We start from the raw sequence: 21,914 nt of genomic DNA on the forward strand, positions 1-21,914 counted from the left end.
CAACATTTTTAAAGTATTTATTCCAATCTGTAATTGTTTTCTGAAATGCTTCGCAAAAGGCCCCCAATTTTGTCACAAGGTCGACCAATACAAATAAGGCTGTGACCTATTTTCACTCCCAACTCGTATTTTCATAAATGCTGCTTTGACAAAATAATAACAGCAAAGGCAAGCGTGACAACTTCTGGATAGGATGCATTGACTGCCTCTGGACATGATGTCAGTGTACTAACACAAAACAAAGAAACATTTGCCGAAAAACAAAAGCTTTTGGACAGAAACATGAATCTATTACTTCACCGAACAATCTGTCCAGCAGAGCTCCACGCAGCATTTTAGTTGGAAATGCATCTAAACTTGACAAGCTGTCTTGATGATAAATGGTCCTAAATTAATGCGAGAGCCATCCAACCAGAAAATGTAGCGTCAGTGTAGCATAGCAATTAAGTCCACATTAAGCACAAAAGATGCATCATGTGCCAGGATGATTGTTGTTGTTGCAGCCTTCACTGAAGCTGATGGCACTTGACCTCAGCTACTTCTGCTGCTGCTCACCACAGATCTCCACTCAGATGGCTAACATTAACTTTTTTTATTTTTTTATTTTAATATTTTCCGGCCACAGCCAGACTCTCTGCTGTTCCTCTGAGTTGGATCCAACACATAAACACACAGAGTGAGAGGTAAAGTGGAATTTACATACCTTCTCTCCAATTTCACCTTTCAGGCCTTCTTCACCCATATCGCCCTTTGATACAAATCACACAAAGAGAATCAAATTCATTCTTTTGGTCGCAACGGTGCATCAATTCTGAGAATCTAAACTCTAAAGAAAAAGAGCTTAAACAGGATTTTGAGATTTTCAAACAGGCATAAAACATAGCAGACATTTGCCAAATGTTCTGCTTTTTCTCTGACTGCCCTGTAAAAGAGTATAATAGATGTTAGGAGAAAAAGCCAAGAACATTGAAGCAAAGATGAAATATCGTTACTGTATATGTTAAGTTAACATTAGTCACTAACTCAATCATCACACATGGTTCAAATATGACTGACGTCAGGTGACATAACGCACCCTATCTTTATTTTAGAGCGTGGTCTTTCAATTTGAGCATGGTTTATTGATTTCATGTTCAGAGTTTGTAGTTCTTTCCCTCAAACCCTGTCAACGCACTCACACGGGCCCTGCTTGTGCTTAGATTCACTTCTGCTCAAACTGTATGCTTGCACGCAGGTACATTGTTGCATGCACAGATTTCGTGCTCCAGCTTCAGCCCTTCTCCTCACACTCAAGCTGCTCTCTGATTTTTTTGAGCAACAACCCTGTCAAAATTCTCCAACCAATAGAAGGCCAGGTGCAGTGTTGACCAATGAAATATCTCTGCTTCCTTTTAGGCATGTTCATTTCACTTGTTAGAGCATCCCATAGGGGTGGTTTACTTTCACATCTGTCCTCCAGGGCTTTATTAAATATACATGCCTTCCTTTTGGGATAAAATGACAGTTGATATATTTACTAACGCCTGTACTTCTTACTATAATAGCTACATTTAATAGTAACCATATAGCATATCTCAGAGTGCGTAGAGAAAGGGTGAAGCTGGAGCCAGACATCTATGCAAGCAACAATACAACTGAGTGCAATTGTACGATTTGAGCAGAAGCAGAGCAAACCTAAGGGCAGGCAGGGGCTATGTGAATATGAGGACAGGATTTGAGGGAGAGACTGACAAAATCTGAACGTGAAATCAATAAATCATGCTCAAATTGAAAGACCACACTCTTGAATAAAGATAGGAAAAAAGCCACATAGTGGGGCAATGTAGAGGCCCTAAATTCCTGGCAACGATTGACAACTGTCACTTTTAAATTCATGACTTTGTCATTTAATCGGTATGAAATAGACTTAATGTCAGAGCTGTTTTGACAGAATATGTACCATTGCACTGCTGATAAATCAAGTTGACTTATACTGAGAACATGATAGCCTTGAATGTTTTTAATTTGAAGGTGAATAGCAAATCCAATGATTTTTTTAACAGTTTTATCCTTGCTCTTTGGTTACATAACAAAGACAAAAACAGCTGTCATGTTAACAGATCTGGCTCCTTTCAAGCTATAATCTCATAGCAGCTACTTTGGAGGAAAGTCAGTTAGATAAATTTGAAGTTTCAGTGCTGTTCTTGTCACGGAATTAACCATTTCAATTCTGAGAAATCCAGATGAGTTTATAGTAAAATAATGATAACCTTATAAGAGCTATCAGTATCAGTTTGCGAATCATAACGTTAATTGCACTTTGAAGGACTATAACAGTTGTTGGGCTTCACCAGTTTAGATGCCTTTCTTTTCAATTTGACTATGTATGACTGTATTTGTTATTAGAATCTAGCATTACCACGAGCACAGAGTCAGGATAAAAAAAGGACAGTTGCTTTCTTAAAGCTAACTGAAGAGCAATGAGGCTAATTAATAAAGTCAAAGACAACCCTTCATGTAAGAGATCTGGCTCTGTCTAAAATGAAAACTCACAGTACTGTGGAGCATTTTCAAACCTGAGGGCTGCACCCCTCTAAGAGGTTGCAGGGTAAATTTGAGAAGTCTTACAATGATTAAGAAGATTGGACAGAGAAAAATAAACACTGCTACACAAACTGTTTATTCTGTCTAATCTGTGCTTTGCCTTGGCTTTGGCATTTTCTGTCTAAAAGAGATTGTGAATCTCTGCCTTAGAATTTGAATTCAATTTGGAAACCAATCTACCTTTTCAGACCATTTTAATTATATTTACAACTTTGTGTCAGGAACTGACCTCAAGGTAATCTCCAGTAGATGCTTTTCCTATAACTGTATATTGAACCAATATTTGCATCCTGCTTACACTCCACAGGACACCCATAGTGAGGAGTGCGGTTGTTGCTAGGAGATTGTGACAACACAGCCTCATTATTACAGGGAATCAGGTGTTATAATGATGGGTAATAATTGTCTGATTCGAAAAAAACACAACTGTAAACAACAACTGTGAACAACTGTCTGAAACCCAGTTCTGTGGTCGATGAGGCACAATGAGTCATCATCCCCCTCCCAAGCCTGCCTAAGTCTCAGCACAGTCAGTGTTCACACCTCCCACCCATTGGTGTCCAAAAACAAGAAGAAAAGGGCACCACTGGAATTAGAGAATATAGAGAATAAGGCTGCTTTTCTTCAGTGAAACTATTGTGCGGATTCAAGTTGTCTGGTCTTCTTCAAGGCCTGAGTTAGAGAAATTGGATTCAGTTTTTGTGACTCATTGGCTCACTGATGTCCAAATCTGAGAAAAGAGTGCCACTGAAAAAACGAGCCAGCTATGTTCGAAGTAAAACATAACTGCTGTTGTTTTATCGTGACGGCTGTTCCAACACATGGCTGGATCTCAGGCTGATGTGAACAATAATGTTTGGAGATCTGAATTAGCACTTTACCTTTTCACCTGGCTCTCCCATTTCCCCCTGTTGGGAAAGAAAGCAGAGCATTAAAGATTGAAAATCTCAGGGCAAGTTGGGTTCAGTTGGGTTACAGCCACTAAGCTTTAGATGGTATCTGGGGTTAAATTCATGTTAGATTGTGGAAATTCTCTCATGTTATGGCTGCTTTTTCCCCAGACAGAACCTCAAGTATCAGCTTTTTGAGGTATTTTATAATTTGCACAAAAACCTGTCAAAATTAACAGGCATTAATGCCAATCCAAACATATGTTTCCACAGTTTCACTGTAAAGTTAGTTATTTAAAACCTGATTAATTGAACACATGCATATGTACATTGAGGTTAACATGTTCTTATGAATATTTTTGCATATGCAGAACACAATGTATTTTATAAGAACATAAATTAAATGACATTGGTTCTTTTTCTAACAATACATACAAAAAAATAATAGTGAAACAAAAAATGTTCTCCAGACATCAAAAAGTACGATGGAAAAAATGGCAAAAGTTGCCTTAAGTTAAGAAAATGAGGGGAAAATAAGGAATGACCTAAATAAAAATATATGGACACCATGAATTTATAAAAAATGAGAGCACACAGAATATGTGTGCACCAGACCTTGGCTCCAGGGACACCGTCCAGTCCTGGGATGCCAACATCCCCCTATGGACAGCATAACATACACACAGTGGCTGCATTTAGTGGGCTGTTTAAACAATGTGAACTTAAGGTCAGGAGATTTAAAAAAAAAAAAGAAAAGAAAAAAAAGATAGATAACCTTTAACCTTAAAAGAGGTGAAGTTTGTGTCATGCAGGTGTTACGCATTTGCAGGATGGCTGATAACAGAGCGATAGATAGCAAAGTTAGTGTATTTTACTATGTTGCAAGAAATGGGCTTGAAATTATTCTGCACGTGTTAATGTAATGTAAAAGACATGAAATTCCAAAAAGTTTAGTAGTGTAAAAATGTGAAAACCACAAACTAAGTCACAAAGAAGAGAGGATAAACAAGCTGATTAAAAGCTTAATTATCTGCGGTTTGGTTCGGTACATGAGTAAAAGAAGAAAGCCAAGTCCATCTGAGGAACGCCAGCATCCCTGTTCTCTGTGGCTCTAACCGAGAAACCAACCTCAGTCCGTCTGTTGCCAAAAACAATTAACCCCCTGACCTGTGCAAAGCTACTGCATCATTAGGCTTCTTGAAGAGTAGCTGCTATTCCTCACTTAGACAGACAACTTTGACCAGATGACGCTGATTAATGTAGCCAGGAAGGAAAATAAAGCAAACTATTGGATAAAACTACATGCCAATGTGCTGCCCAACACTGGTTATATTGTGAGGAACACTGGCTTTCTGTACATATTGTTTATTGTTCCTTTTACTTTCTTATAGTTATACATTTTGAGTCTTTGATGCTTCATGATTCTGCATTTGGAATTGTGGTATGATCCCTACATAGGGTGTATCCTCCCCCCGCATTATGAATGCTGGAATCTTGTATCATCTATCAGCCCACATATGGGAGCCATTGACATAATGATGATGATATATTGCCATAACGATGATGGAGTCTGATTAAAAACTGGGGCTGATAAGGTTTGCATTAGTGATCACCCCCCTTCAGTGGATATCTATTTCAGATCAATAAGATGTCTCCCCGTCAACCTGCCACTGCTGGTGGAAGAGCTTTAACTTTTTTGGAGTTCAACTTTCTGCATGAGTGACACTTACATACCATAACGGATTCAGTTTTATAACTGCATTGCGCAGCATTGGGGTTCTATTTCATGGGTGCTGGCAAACCCCACTCCTTACACAAGTATGGAATTAGGCTTTCAGCTTTTGCTGTCTCCACACTCAGTATGGCTTTCACTCCAGAATGAAACTTCTTTACTCTGGTTCCTATTACAGCTATGCGTGCCTCTCCTCTCATATATTTACAAATGCATGCTTGAGATTAAAAAGATGGCGCCTCTCAAATCATCTCCCCATTCGTTTTCATCACTTATGCCATAATTTACTGTGGAACAAATATGCTTTTCCATTTTTCTTCATTGTGACACACCTGCACTGTGTCGTCTTTATTCGAATTGAGAATGAAAAGCAGAAATGAGTTGAGAGTGTGAGCAGATTCACAGGCAGCTCGAAATGGTATATTTGTGGTTAAGACTTGAGGATGCAGCCCAAGGGATTTCTCCTTAATAGGATGGCGGTTTGAAATTGTCAGAATGCATGGCAGAAAGTTTCTAATATGAAGTGCAACACATGGCCCAAAAAAGACCAATGAAAACTGTAAGTATGTTAGAGTGAGTCTTTTGAGGATAAAATAGTTTCAGGTGTGAATGGAAGTTTACTTTTTGGAAACTTTCATGTGCACATGAACACATGAACATGAAGAATATAACTTAGTCTTTTCAATAATAATACTTGTTCCACTTGCAAATCATCCTGTTTCATTCATTATAAAATTATTATCTGGAATCTAAAAAAAAGGTCCCAACTGAATAAGACAATATGATTTGTTATTAGGGACAATTTTGCTGAAACAATCATTTTCCTTGGTGAAAACCAGTGTAAATAACTCGTGAACTCATCATCAACTGTCTTATTTGAATCTTTTTATATGAATGAGCTCACCTTCAGTCCGTCCATACCTGGAACACCAGGAGGCCCAAGTGAACCCTGGGAGAAATACAAAAGCCTTAGATTTGATTACATATAGCATTACATTTGCATAGCAGAAAGCATGGGACACTGGAGACTGGAGTGTAATGGTTTTTAGAATATAAATAATTACCATTCAAAAGTGTCAATATTTCTCTAAAAGCCTAACCTTCCACATGACAATAAACTAATGCCTAAACTATTGTCCAGTAGTCTCAAAAAGCTAAAAAGAGAGAAAGACATGTAAAGCCTGCAGAAGCACCCCTGAGCAGGCCTGTCAATTGTTCCCATACTGTCTTCTGCACGTATGCGTGTGTGCTGATCTCACAAAACCGGGCCAGAATAAATATTGCATGTCATATTTTAAAATCTGAAAAGTTATTGATGACATACTGTGGGCATATGGCAAGACTGGGTGTTGAGAATAATTCAGCTGAACTTTAACCTGAGAGAGTTTGAAAAAGTATGTATAGCTTCGCAAGAACTGGTTTATCTGGTTACTGGTTTATCTTACTTAAAAAAGATTATTTAGATGAGAGGTTTTAATAGACTTTCACTCTCTTGCATAGTGGTTCGCTTATGTTGGCTATCTGTGCTCCTTGTAATAAATGTTACCTATTGTTAACATGGCCACAGTTGTTGATTATAGTCTTTGCAAATCATATCAGGTTGGATATGGGTAAAAATTACTTATTTCACCCAAAAATATAATTGGGAATGCAAAGGAGATCATATAGTGTGCTTAACTCAGGTGGGAAGCTTCATAAAATGTATTGTTCCAGCTTAGATCAGTGCAAATATACACTATGATTCACGCTCTACTTCATATCATGTAATGACACTAAATCAATCACCAAGGTGATGAAAATTAAATAACTGTTGACTTGGCCCCTCTGCTAAACACAGCGCTACACCAGCAGCAGATCTAATTGAGTAGCCTCTGGGCCTGGCTTTTGAGTCATTAACTCGCCGCTGTGTCATCATTGACCTCTCTGACAGATGACAGCGCAGACAGGAAGTGTCTGACTGGGTTACACTGAACAAACACTGGCAGCTACCTGATGGTTGGATATGGCTTACATCTGTTCTTCACATCAGCACCGCTGGGGACCCGCAGCCTATATCGCAGCACTGTAGCTCTAGGTTCTCTGTTCTCTGTCTCCTACTCTGTCACTCTTTTTTTCTTTCCCTTCCTCATGTTGTTAGAGCCTTAACTTTCTTCTTCTCTATTTACTTGCCCTGACCCTGCCCTTATATCTGTAATCTCCAGGTACACATATTCAACACCCTTTGGTGCTTAATTTGCTGTCTTTGATTTTTTTTTAAACAGTCTCTAGTGCGCAGTTACTATCACATCCAAAACATTATTCTAATGCTAATGAAATTCCCCTTGGGTTTACATTAGAATTTGCATCAAAAATTAAACTAATCTTATAACAGATGACATATAAAAGCACCTTTTCAGTATGAGGTGTAGTTTTTATGTCATTCAGTAGATAACTCAGTCAGAGAATCTCATTTCAAAAGTTAGAAATACCAATGAAACAAGAAATGATTCTCTGAAACTTACTTTCAGCCCCTGTGGCCCCTCAGGTCCCTGTAAATGGGAATAGAGACAGCAGGAGAGTGTGAGTGGGAGAGAGAGAGAAAGAGGGAGAAACAAAAAGAGCCCATGTCAGATGAAATAATATGATTTCCACAGCCAACACGGTCACAGTAGAGAGACTGGCAAGGCTTGTGTAGGATTTCATAGAGTGAGCACACACCCTCCGGGCAGAACAGAATCACAGTCAATCCCTTGTTTTACTCTTTTGACGAAAAATGTTTAAAAAAAAAAAAAACCTCACTCTGTGCCTTCTATTCATTAATCTGCACCATAAAGATGAATCACTAATGAGACCATGACTAACAACAACTTTTATGGTTTTATCTTTTATGTTGATCTGCTTCTTTAATCGTTTTAGTGACTGTAAAAAGTGTCTTGTTTGGCTGTTCTACATTTGACATCTACAGTCCAGCAACCAGAGAAGTTCATTACCTAAATGGGCCAATAGTTGGAAAGCCTTGCAAAAGTAATAAGTTAGGGCAAGAAAGGCGCCATATATTCTCTAAGTGAGATTTAAATCAGTGATAGATGTGTCTGGGAGGACAGTCTATATTTTCAACCTGCTGTTTACCACAATGAAACTCAAGGCCAACATCCTCCACTAGAATCTGCCTAAACAGCAAGACTCCTTTATTACTTAAAATGAGAAACCAAGCTGAAAGTTAGTTCCTTCTATATGCTGGCTACACAAGTCTCTTACCACAGCAGTTCATCAACACCTTTACGCTTGGCTGTTATGACAGTTCTTGTTGGCCAACATTTTTCTCACCCTCGGCTCAGAGTCTACGGTAAAATGTGCCATTTGGCTCATCACCTTCAGTTGGGTCAAGGCCAGGCAGACCTTGTGCCCCACAAGCCCTCCACAACAACAACCCTCCAAGTATTATTCTTGTTGATGCTGTATAATTGTCAAAGCCAAAGATTTGGTCCCTGAAGAGTGTGAAAGTTTTGTGAATCTGTATTCAAAAGTAACCAATGACACATTCAGGTTGAAAAGTTTGACTGTCAGTGCAAATTTTAGTGAAGAAGAAGTGCAGCCTGGCAGTGGCTAACTTATGCCTTGAGGCCAAAGAACCAACGGACGCTTGGCTTAGCTGAAAGGATCATAATAATAACCAATTTTCTGTGAATAAACTGCTTGTTCCATCTTTCCTTGTTTTGATTCTGTTGATGAAACAAGCTGATCACCAAGTAACCGAAGCTCTTAACTTTCCCATTCTTAATTTCCATTTTTACCAAATTAGCCTGTTAAAATCCGGGCAGCAACAAGTTCTCACATTTACAGAAATGGCCCACACAGTTGCAGCACATTTATAGTGCATTCCATCTGCGCTTATAACAAAAACCTCAATGAACAACTTTCATTATCCCAGCCAACCAAGAAAAAGGTTTTCCTCCACTTGCCTTTAAAAGCCTTTGTTAGCTATCCTCAGTTGGGTTTGGTAAACATGTTTATGACCCAATAGGTATGTGGGAGCATGTGCCACTCGCTTGAGCACTAATTAGCTTGGCTACATCTGAGAGCACTCAGGAGCTACTGGCTGAAAGGAGATTCTTTTTTTTATAAAGTCAAGCACCCTGTTGGGAGTCTTGGTGTTTTGTTCCTATTTTTGGGTCCGGAAATTGCAAGAAAATTAAAATTGAGAATAATCGAAACATCTTTATGAAAAAGGATGATTATTTCAACCAACAGTATTAATCATGACAGCACAAACCCACCATTCATAAAATGAAGAAATCCTCAAATGTGCTATATCAACACCCATTGGAGTGGAGCATCAGAGCACAAAACACAAAGCGCTGAATGTTTTGTGCTTTCATTCATGACTTGGAAATGGCAATGAGGTCTGGTCATTTCCCACACACAGTCAGCACTTGAACTTCCCAAGTCTACATTTCTTGCTGAGTATAAAAAAATATTTGGGCTGATCAAAGCACTGAAAAGCTACATGTTGGAGCTTTGCAGTGCAGATTAAGAGCTTCTGTTCAAAGTTTCTGTTTCAGTCAGGAGGTCTTTGCAATAATATGCTGGTATTTAGGTTAAATTTAGTGATTTTAATTTTAAAGGAACATTACTCTTTTTAAAATTTGGGTCTTACTGTCTTATGTTTGGCTAATGTAGCTATAGGTTAGCATAATATTGTGATCACCACCATCATAGTAGACATTGTGTTCTTTATTTAAACTGTGTACATGACTTTTCATCCTTTAAGGCATTTCAATCATAGTAGCTGTAATGTTATTTCTACTATAAACACAAGTGCAAAAAGCTTCGGGGTATGCAATGAACCAACCTATAATTTGAACTTAAAAGCAGCACTGCAATGCAAAATTATTGTTAATCAACTTTAATCTTGTTGCTAACAGCCCTGCCAATAAATTCTGTGATGCTCTTTAAACCTGGGTGATGTAATGATATTCAATAGGTTTACACTGTATAATTACACCCAATTTAGGGTTTTAAAGTTTAATTGACATTTTTTACTCTATCTTTAATATGGACTGGGCAAAAGAGTGAATAAAAATAAAAAATAATTTAATCTCCACCAATCTCCTCCAATTACATATCTGGTAGTGTGGAGAAGGCTTTAAAACAACATGTACACTGTGACAAATTGAACAATTAACAGACAAAATATGAAGAAAGAGAGAAGATGTTTGTACCACATTTAGCTACTTGCTACCCTCCATCAACAGTTCCTGAGCAGCTACCGTAAATAAAAACTTTATGTCTCAGTATTTCTAGAATCCTTTTAATGTCCCTGCCTATAGGTTTACTGGCTGAACATATCACATTAAGACTCAGATTTATTTATTTTTAAAGAAAAGAAAAAAAAGCTTGAATTTCCAGTAAGAACAAACAAAATTGTTCCAAACAAAAATGCTTTTGGTTATTTATATCAACATTTGCCACAACATTGTTTGGGTCCACTGAGCATGTCCGGAGCCATTTACTCACATCTTTGCTCCTCATGTTTGGCCTCACATGAAAAGAAAACTTAGTCAACAACATCAAAATACTACATAGGTATGACCTCATTACACAAGCATATAAAGAAAATTAGATTCCTACATGCATTCATGTTGTGCTTTTTTTTTTTTTTTAAATGTCTAAGGTGAGTCACTGGTGAATTGTGGGTATTTTTGGAATGAACAGAATGTGAAAGTGGAGCAGTGAACTTCTGCAGCATAATTGGAAATAACAGATGGAGGACATTTTTTCAGTTACCGGTGGAACACCGCAAACAATACACCACTGCTTTTCCATATTTAGTCTTTTTGAAACAAAAGCAAGTCCTAAATGAAAACTGTGTGCAAGGCTGCAAGCCACCTTTAAAGAGCTGAAGACCCCCTTAATTTACCCCAGAGAGACCTTATGGCACTGATGATTTTGAATTGAGTCCTGAAAATATTTCCTTTTTCTTCTTCTTACCCCCTCCCCCCTCCTCCCCCGTTGTTCCACAAGAGCTTAATCCTTCTAACCAGCACCATATGTCCTTGAAGGCTGCTGGAAAACTGTGGAATCTACTCTTGCCTCTTTAACAATAGCATCTACATCAAAAACGCTGAGCTGTGTCAAGTGGGCGCTAGCTCCTAGAGTACCATAAAAGAAGCAAACGTTGGTTAAGGGGTCGACCTCAAAATCCCTACCTCAAATTCACTTGTGCCAATCAAAGATTATCCTTTCAGCTTGCTGCACAAAGTGGAGTCCATCAGTCTAGTTGCTTATGCACATCTACTTCATATTGATTTTCAAAGGCCAATCAAGGGTGTGGACTGGTGCTTTGTGTCTGGATAGAGAGGTTTTCTTTTATTCCCTTCTCCAGATGTTTAACAACCCAAATGATCAGTTGCAGTAACTCTCTTTAATCCATTGTCTTATCATTGCAACATTTTTCTCCATGGAGGAGTAAACAAACAGCTGTTGCTTGGGTGAAACAGAAGCTATATGAAACTCAAGCCATCTGACAAACCTGCACACTGTTTTGCACTGTGTTTGAGCAGACATGTCACATCTTTTTACAACTTCTGGGACATGCTCATCTCAAGCTGCTTTACAGTTGGGGATTGATTTCCAAATGATGACATTATTCCTTGTTAAAAGTCCATTAGTGTCATGCTATGTGTACACTTGTGAAATAGTATGCCGTATTTCAAGAATTACAGTGAGAAACGCATATTTTTTATTCAAAGCTCTTTGCAAGGCCTCTCGTCTCATTTTGAATGGGATTCGCCATTCATCTTCTGGAAAAAAACACTTCAGCTGCTGCCATGAGTGGTTGTGTAAGCACTGGAGACTTATGGGAGCACACCTGGGACCATCTATTGCAAATTTGACATTCGTGACACTGAATTTCAAAACAAAGCTGTGCTGCTTACACAGCTACGAGCACAAAGGTGATTAATGGATAAAACATATTTAAAGCCAAAAAAAGCAGAAACGTTTAGTGACATAAAAACAGAGGGAGGGAGTCAATTTAACAAAAGGCGGTGTGTTAAGTGATTTCCTATCTGTCTCTAGTTTATGTGTCTATTTAAGCCTCACCACCCTTTGTTTTCTTTCCAACGCACCAACTCTTTCCACACCATGGAAAAGGTCAGAGGAGAGAAATCAAGAGATGAAAGTCCTTGATATCACCTCCTCTGTCAGCTTCACTTACCCTCCCCTGCACTTGTGAAAACTGACATCACCAAGTCTTTTCACATGTCACATTTTCCGTCCTTGCTTTCTCTGGAATTTGGCTTGACCTATTCGATGTAGCGTTTATGGGGAAATCTTAATCAAATGCTTTATTTGCTGAACACCACAAGCAGTATCCAGTTGCTGTTAACTGGAACAGCTTTTCCCTACTGTATAAGGGGTTTTGTGGGTGAAAACATTTTTGCAATGCATCATAAAATGTGTCATTAATAGTCACCATAGTATCCATAAACCACCTTATGAGTATCGCGGAAATTAAATCTACTTTTAACGAGACTAAGTGTCTACAGCCATGCTAGCGGCTCTAAGAGGCTGCACAGTAGATCAGTGAGTTAAATGCTAACGTCAGCATGCTAACATGTTCTCAATGACAACGCTAACATGCTCATGTTAAGATGTAATGTTCACCATCTTTTAGTGTGTTTTCACGCTAACATTCGCTAATTAGCAACAAACACAAAGTAGGGCTAAGGCTGATGGGAATGTCATAAGTTTTGAGTCTATAGTAAAAAACCAAAGTATTCAACAAGGTGAAATTTTGACTGGCTGCTGGTGGTAGATTCCTCATTTAACATACAGACATGACATCTGTTTCTAATGTAGTTAATTATTTCATTAATATCCATCTAGTTAACTCTTGGCCAGAAAAAGAACCAATACATTTCAAATCAAATTCAAGCAATCCCTTAATGCTAAACCACTAACAGTTTGGCTGCACATCATGATCAAAATTCCAAAAGTAAAGGTCTGTGCTTACCATGGGTCCTGATTCTCCAGGCTGCCCTGGATCACCCTTAAAGAAATACAAAACAGCCATTTAATTGAGAGAGCAGTGATCTTTTGACAAATTGAGAACTTGCATGGTGTTTTAAAATCATTCCAAACAGGATTCCATCCAATTTTCTAGACAGAAATTACACTATTTTTCACATTATGGCTGAATTCCCCCTTTCTTTTAACAGCCACTATGATGCATAGCAGCCAAGTTGCCAAGTAGAGCTCAGCATTGTTCTTCTCATATACCATTTTGGCTGGGAGGTATTTATCATGCTGTGCCACCTGTACCCTTCACTGTCTCTGTCCAATACCCTTCTAGTCTCTGTTTTTGGTTCAGACCTGGCACTTATGTGGATGTTCCTGCATTTCTCAGGGTAGGAAAGAGACATATGCCACGTCCAGATTTCAATGCCAAAGTCTTGCATGCACGGTATTCCATTTTTGCCTCTTTGTAACATTGACAGTATAATTTTTGCCACTTTCTGTAAGTGACTCATGGCAGAAGAAATAAATCATGAGAGAAACAAAGCACCACAGAAAGAGAGGCTTAATTTATTGGAAAAACTCAACAACTATTGCAACTGTAACTGGAAGAACTAAAAACAATAATCATTAAAAACTTGGACAGATGCAGATAAACAACACTTAATTATTTTTGCACTCCCACTGTGAACACTGCCAAGAAAATAAAGATCATCTGGAGCCCTCAGAGGGTTTTATAGCTGAATATAATTGACAGGCCTGTGTCTTCTTTCTCTCACAGGCAGAGCACATAAATAAGTGTGATGCCAGTGACAGGCGTAAAGACATGGAAAATGTTACGTTATAATGAAAAACAACCAAGTAAACACAAATTCATACAGAAAAGCGTACTCTTGGGAGCATGTTTAGCTGAAGGCATAACTGCAATGAACTGCATCATAGTTTGTCTCGTCTTCATTAGAAAGCTCTTTATTGGAATAAACTCTTCTGGCACTGAGTCAAAGTCAAATTGAATATGAGCACTGAACTTGTTTTGTTCTTACTGTAAACCATACAGTATTTTTAAAGGATAATTCCAGATAATTTGAATACATTTAATGTTGTATTGATAACATATTGACTGCAAAAAATGTGTTAAATTTTCTCCAGATTTTTGATGAAAATGAATACTTACCGGTAGACCAGTTACACCCCTGGGTCCATCTTTTCCTGTGTCTCCTGGAGGCCCCCTCGGGCCAGGAGGGCCAGGTGGCCCTGGAGGCCCAGGTGGTCCTGCTTGTCCCTGATCTCCCTGTGGGACAAAATAACACATTTCAGCATTAATCTACTGTGATATTGTTGGATCCACAGAGACTGGAGCAACTGTAGTTAAATGATAATGAAGAGAGAGTAGTGGAATGATCTCGTGGGTGGCTATGGGCTGCCTCCATTTCATAACATGGAGCAGAGTTTGCATTTTAGATCTTATGGCTGAGACTAGCATAAAACAATGAAGATTGTGCTGTAATTTATCTGATTTATGGCTAAACTATTAATCCTTTAAAATGCATGCATTCCCAACTGCAATTAATGAGTTGAATGGGAGTTCTTTATAAAAAAAAGTCACATTTGTCAGTAAAGAGCTACAATACTCAAGGCAAAAACATACTGAGGTCTGTGGTCCATTATTATACTTACTTATAAGACATTCTAAGAAAATATTCTAACTTGCAGGGAAAGTGCTTTAAGTGGTGCCAGGACAGTAATTCATTTTACTTTAATAAAATTGTGTTTAAAAAAGAGACATTTCCATATTTCCCTTAACAATAACACAAGGAGTATAAGAGCGCATATGACAGATCTGCTTAAAGGCTTGCATGCAAACTGCAGAATGGCCAGGGAGAAGTGATTCGGTGAGACTTGGCACGGTGGACAGACAGAAGAGTGAAGACACAGCCACTACCTTAATGAGCCGCCGCTTTATGAGCTGCTGGTCAGCGGAAAGAAAGCCATGATTGATCTTAGGGAAGACCATCTGAGCAGGTGTGTGAGGTCAAGAGGTCGAAGGTCAGAGGTGAAAGAAGGTTGAAGGAGGATGAAGTCCCAGAAGGAGGAGGAGGAGGAGGAGGAGGAAGAAGGCAAATGCAAAAAGAAACAGATTTTGTTAGAAAGGCCTATGTTCATGAACCCCGGTCCAGCGCTTTCACAGACTTGGGAGAAATCCACACTTTTCCAACATAGAGGTGGTTTGCTTCGGAAGTCTGGGCGTATTTTTTGGAGCCAGGGCCCATAATTACCACCTCAGGGGTGCGAGGGCGCCACAGCGGGCTCGCCGGAAAAATGGGAATTTCTCCTTCTCTGTGAAAATGCTGTCATCATCATCAACGTGCCTGCTACTAAGTCAGACCCCGGGAGCTGCACACACTGAAACCAACGCGGTTGACCTTCTGAGTTGAGGTTGATTTCTAACCTTGTTCCTTTCAATGCATGCATTATTCTGCTAGTGTCCATTGGTATTAAGTGGCTTCATCTATCGCTGAAACAATCCTGAAGGCCAAATTGGTGGATTGAAGCATTTGTGGTGAACCATGGGCATGAGCTTTAAAAAAACAATTTTGCCACTTTGGTTCATCATGGAGTATTCCTCTTGGAGTTCCTTCCATTCATTTTAGCAACAATGGACACAAGCCAGACCATGTCTTGGTTTTAGGATGCCGGTTCCTGTTCCAGTCAGCTACATATTACTGGGTTGTAAAAGGCCACCTTTGCTTTCAATGGGGGACCTGGCATATAGCACGGAACAGAAATGTGTTGAGTGAAAGACTGGTAACAACAGTTGGGAAAGAGACTGGTTTCACCGGCCGTGATTAATTAGATGGGATTTTTCCTGTGCCTACTCCATCATCGGCATATAAGAAAAAGGCCTGACAGGGATTAATTTACTCCCAGTGTGTGCTGTGGAGGGGTCGGACTGAGCAGCTAGGCCACTCCACCACCGACAAACCTTGACAGTCAGGATCTGATTGCTGTGCAAAGCAGCCAGCGTAGGGAGACCAGGCAATCCCTAAAGGGACAAACAGCAGAACATGGCACAACACACACATGACATTCAAACACTGGGTGAAAAAAACAGTTAAAAGAGGAAGAAGATAAGCATCCTACTTCTAATTATTCTTATCACTGTGAGAAATAAGCCTTAATCGTAAGTGAGGGTTTGAGGGTTTTGAGGGTGGCATTTTAAAGAATTTCCTAATATCGTTAAAGGCAACATGAAATTTAAAAGTTTTGAAGATAAGACATGTAAATCCAGACCAAAGAACATTTTATGTTAAAAATTCACAAATTACAAAACATTCATGTTTGCTCTCCACCATGAGACTGTGTTTGCAATGGCACTGCGACCACCCTGTGTAAATAATGTCAGAGTAAAGTAACCATTTCAACTTGTTTCCTCCCATATAATCTGACAGAACATTTGTTGAGATGATTATCACACAATTGTCTTTGAGCTATAACATGCTGGTAAATTGAGAAGCAGTATTGTCCAGAATTGTTGAGCAACATCAAGGAATTGAGATAATCACTGGAAATTCAATCAAATGGTTTCCAATTCCCTTGTTAACAATCGTCATGACAGATGTGATCCACTCATGAAAACTGAATAAAGGAAGAAAGCATTGGGCTTATAGTTTACAGCCGGGTAGTAACTTTAATCTGAGTCCAGAAACATTGACATATCTTCAGTTTAACATGGTTTCAAATGTTTTTTCAACTAAATGCACTGCATTAAGTTTCACTGGCTATCATTAATCATTCCTTTTGTGGATATTGTCCATACTTAGACATGTAGTGCCTTCTTATATTATTGCATGTTATGCATGCCAGTTAAAGAAGGTCTTTGACAGTGACGAGTCTTTTACAGTCACAATGCCACATAAATGTCCACTGAAACATTCATTCAGAATTCATTAAATCCCTCCCATGAACAGTGATTGTCCAATCATAGTTTAGCAACTGTAACTGGGCACGGCAGGCTTTTCAAGCTTTGGATTATGCCAAGCTGTGTGCATGGGGTTGTAGTTAGAATGGTATTTGGCATTTAGAATTTGAAGGGTGGTCTCTAATTTCAAAGCCTCTCCAAACCAAAAAGCTAAGGTGTAAGAAATCAATTAAACAGTGTGTTTATGTACTTTAACATACAGTAAGCTGCAATTTTATCTACTGAACCAACTTCCTTCCAAAGCCAAGGAGTACATCATTAACACATTCGTTTGTAGGCTTACAGGTTAGGTAAAAAGAAAGGGTAACGTTATTGGCTCTAACGATATCCGAGATAATAATATCTTTAATTATATAGCACTCATCAAAACAAAGTTAGAAAGTGCTTCACATAAAAACAAAAACACAGCAGTAACACAACAAAAGTTATTGCTAAAACAAAATAAAAGTACTAAAAGAGCAACATAAAAATTGGACAACAAAATTGCAAGGTGTTTCACATAAAAACACAAATAACATCAAGAACTAAGAGTACTAGAAGAGCAACATAAAAGCTAAGATAATAAAACCTATAAAGCAAAATAAAAACTAGAATCAGGTGAAATCTGGGAAGGCAGTTTGATTGAAGTATGTTTTGAGCTTAGATTTAAAAGAAGGCACTGACTCAGCCAGCCTTATTTCCTTGGGCAGGGTGTTCCTGAGCCTTGGGACTCTTATTTCAAACGCTCTGTCCCCATTAGTCTTCAGCTGAGAGTGTGGAACAGATTGAAGGCCCCTGCCCGAGGATCTCAAAGTGCAAGCAGGGTCGCACAGGGATAAAAGATCTGAGCTTTATTGAGGAGTCTGACCATTTAGTGCCTTATAAGTAATTCAAAGAACCCTAAAATCAATTCTAAAATGTACTGGAACTCTACTTAAATTGAGGTGATGTGTTCAAACCCATTTACTCTGGATAAAGCTTGGCTGCTGAGTTCTATACTGTCTGAAGCCGTCGAAGCAGTGCAGGAGTAACATCACATCATATGGTCCTCTTCCTGAAAGCCTCACATATTCATATGGAAAATACGAGCAAGTTAGGAAGCTAAGCAGTTAAACACAGTTAGAACTAAATAACAGTCTAATCTTACATTTATTCCTATCAGACTTAAAATACTCAGACAAACTAGCTCTATACTGCAGCACAAGAACAATGCTGTTGCTTTATTTCCATGTCTCCTACATGGATCATCAACTTGTAAGGATGCTGACTGTTTACCTTGGACATAGAGCTTTAGCCTTCGTCGATATTTAGCACATTATGTATGAAGCCATCAAGTGGAGACTGAAGTCTCCTAGTACAAGATTCTTGTTTTAAAATGAGTAAGACAGGAAATGTTAAAGAGTCAGCCAGAGTGTGTGTTTTCAAGTAACTCACAGAGCTAACTACAGCTGCCAATGAAATGTGTGCTTTCAAATGGCAAAACAGATGGCTGCTAGTCAGAAATAAAGCCTACCTTTGCCTGCCTGCTATGGCCAATTGTAATCTAACTTTAATATTAGATATATAAAACATGCAAAGGTCGTACCATTTGTTGAATAGTCAATAACAAGAGAATGTTTGTTTATCTTTAGACTGTTGGCTTGGCTCTTGAGACTGAAGGTTTGGCTCCACCATAAATAACCAACCTGAATGAAGTATTTCACAAAGATTGGCACACTAACATAAACATGCCCTGTAAAAGATTGATCTTTCCTTATATTTAGACTTAAGATAAAATCTGGCCTATCCAAACATAGCTTTGGTGCCATCCCACTGGTTTTCCAAAGATAATTCAAAAAGCATGGCTCATTAGGAATATTGCTTTCAAGGCAGGCTGATTTAATTCAGCCCTGCAGCACAAGAGAGCAATGGATACTCTGACAGGGCAGACAATAGCCATGCTGTGTGTAAGTGGGACTGAAGCACAAATATTTCTCAAATTATTTACAACCTCAAGCATTTTGAACACAGAAAAGTAAAACAAGTACTGGATTGGACAGGGGGAACGGACGATAGAAAGAGTTTGGTTATGAAAATGTAAACTGACACATGTGCAGACTAACACTAGTGTCTAGGTTGCAGCCTATGTGCTTTAGATGGTCATTTAAATACATATGCTAAGGGAGATGCTGGAGAGATGCTGCAGCAAGATTGACAACCTCACTTCCCAATGTGTGTTTGAAATGTCGAAAAAAGATTATCTGACCAAAACTAGTACATTAGTTTGAACTTATTATGTGGGAGATGACAGAAAAGACAGAAAGAAATCTTAGGTATGGGCTCACTCTGCACTTGCCCCTCTGCTGATGTGTATGTGTGAGAATGATAATGACATGGCGGTTGACAGAGAATCCTAACCAGTCACAGATTGCTTTTGTTTTGCTTTTCTCCTCCAAAACGGATGTTGGTTATTTGGTGGGGAGCTCTATTGCTGTGAATTTGCCTGCAGCGAGATGACTGCAACTATACTGTAGTAAACAAAAAGCCAGATATGAGGACAATCAGCAACAGCCGTCATAGGACACTGGCCAGAACCGGCATCTACTCAACCACACCAAACACATAAAACATCTCAAACAACTACGCGCTGCGGCATTCATTTTCTGAATATCTATATGTGGAGTGGATTACCAACTCTGTGCACAGATGGCTTTAATACATTTAAGAGAGGAATAATACATTCATTTGAAGCCTCAGATTTGGCATGGATATGATACCATCACATTTATCTCAAGTGAAGTTCATTTTAAGGCTTCTGATTTCATGTGCAAACAGTAGACTGTAAAACACTTCTTTGTTCACAACTGAAAAGTCCTGGAAATTACATAATCACAGCCTCTTTATTTTGGAAGATTGCAAATTGGTCAGAACCCAAGACGTAAAAAGTAAAGCACTGGACAAACAAGGGCAGATTTTTTTGTTAAATTTCAGACATTCTTCCTCTCACTGGGCTGCCACCCATGAATTCTCCCAACCTTTGCTTGACAGCTGCGGTTAGTGGCATCCCTCAAAAAAGACCACACACCTTCCTGGGTTATACATATAGCCAACAACTCCTGTTAATTACATCCCACCAGTGGAGTTCAACCTGCAGCCACACATTTGTTTGTCAAAACTGGTAAATTTATTATTTGTTGCTTGGTTAACCTTTGACGTTTGGATTCGGCCTTTGACATTAAGGGCCGACAAATGGCTGACCCTGACATGTGGAGACCAGGCAGAGGAAGTGGCCGAGGAAATTCTGCCGGCCATGTGGCAATTCTCACACTGTCTTTGACCACAGAGACTGAGGGGTTTTGATTTGACTTTGTGACACAACCCATATTGCATATACATGCAAATAATCAGTCTTTTAAATTAATACTCTGATTCCAGCTTTAAAACAAAATCTGCTTTGTTTTGACTTAATATGGCAGACTGTGATGAGTGGAGGACATATTCTTGATATGCTCTGTTGTTTACATGTACCTCCATATGGGTTTAATTGACTCTGCACACAGTCAATATTGGCCATGAAATGAGATTCATTTCAAGCCAGAGTCAAGGTCAGGCAGCACTTGTCTTGTTCTGCCTTCACTTATTGAGGAAACCTTTCAAATACTGTTCCATTACATTTACCTACTAATCTAATGTGCAAAGCCAATATGCTATTCTGGGGAGCTAATATGATTTGGTGGTGACCTGGACTGCTTCCATGGCCCTGTAGTCCTTCATATGTGACTGTGACTGTGTGTTAATTTGTACCTGTTAGGGGACAATTTTGCAGTAATTGGAAGTTAACGAAATGGTATCTTGACGTGGACAGTTTATTTATTGACTCTGTAAGTCAAATAGGACTTGGCCGGTCCCTGTTACCAATCTGTCAGCCAGCCACACTGCTGTTTCCAAAGTAAAAACCATTTAACTGATAGAGACAGATGACTTCATTTCCCAGGTTAAAGGAGTACAAATTATAGGGAAAAACTTGGAAAGTGTTATTTGAAAAAGAGATGATAATGATTGTCCAATACTTTTTTATATAATTAAAAACTAACTAAGGAGCTCACAGATCTGCAAATGTGTTTGTTGATCTCGCCACCAGTAAAAGTAAAAGGCACCAGGAGATCCACAAACTCTGTGAACTTGGCTGTCATCTGAGTGTCCATGTGTAATGTAAGATGTATACCTTATCACTTGGAGACCACTAATCAAATTTCACAGGGAAGACCATTTGTATTGACTTCCAAATAATAAGAAACACGATACTTTGACATGCAGAACTGGCCTGGAGGAGGGCTGACAAAGTTAATCGGCAAACTACTAGCGTCTGGGTGGGCGCCAGTACAGAATTGGGATCAGATCCACTTGGGAGATGGCTGGTGTTCTGGTGACAAGACAAACCTCTGCGTTGTTGTGGTCTTTTGTCCTTATCCTCTAACCTTTACATGCTCTGTGCTCTCCAGAAAATCAATTACAGGCATTAAAAGTGACTTTGACTTCATATGATCTACCCTTGATGACGATAGCAGATACAAAGGAAGTGAAAAGTGTGCGTATGCCTGTGCACATGTGACCCTTGTTATAATGCAGTCTAGTTTAAACAAACCTGTGCGGTCATGGTCACTTTTTAACTAGTATTTGAGAAAAATGCGCTTGCTGCTAGGTGGAGATAGAGTAATTCATTTCAGAGTCTGTCAAGCACGAATAAGCACCCATATTATTATCATTTAGAAGC

The 21,914-nt window shown here is 39.0% G+C and overlaps 1 protein-coding gene across 1 annotated transcript in view; it reads right to left on the minus strand.

The window, feature by feature from the left end:
* LOC134006288 (collagen alpha-1(XXV) chain) overlaps positions 1-21,914 on the minus strand; it is a 141,896-nt gene that overhangs the window by 23,644 nt on the left and 96,338 nt on the right. The window contains exons 7-14 of the mRNA XM_062445374.1: positions 15,146-15,217; positions 14,378-14,494; positions 13,202-13,237; positions 7,707-7,733; positions 6,110-6,154; positions 4,089-4,133; positions 3,465-3,491; positions 704-748 (exon numbers count right to left, since the gene is read on the minus strand). Of these exons, the coding sequence (XP_062301358.1) occupies positions 704-748; positions 3,465-3,491; positions 4,089-4,133; positions 6,110-6,154; positions 7,707-7,733; positions 13,202-13,237; positions 14,378-14,494; positions 15,146-15,217 (414 nt within the window). The remainder of the gene's footprint in view (positions 1-703; positions 749-3,464; positions 3,492-4,088; positions 4,134-6,109; positions 6,155-7,706; positions 7,734-13,201; positions 13,238-14,377; positions 14,495-15,145; positions 15,218-21,914) is intronic.

Source organism: Scomber scombrus, chromosome 23, assembly GCF_963691925.1.
Source record: "Scomber scombrus chromosome 23, fScoSco1.1, whole genome shotgun sequence".
NCBI classification, from domain to species: domain Eukaryota; kingdom Metazoa; phylum Chordata; class Actinopteri; order Scombriformes; family Scombridae; genus Scomber; species Scomber scombrus.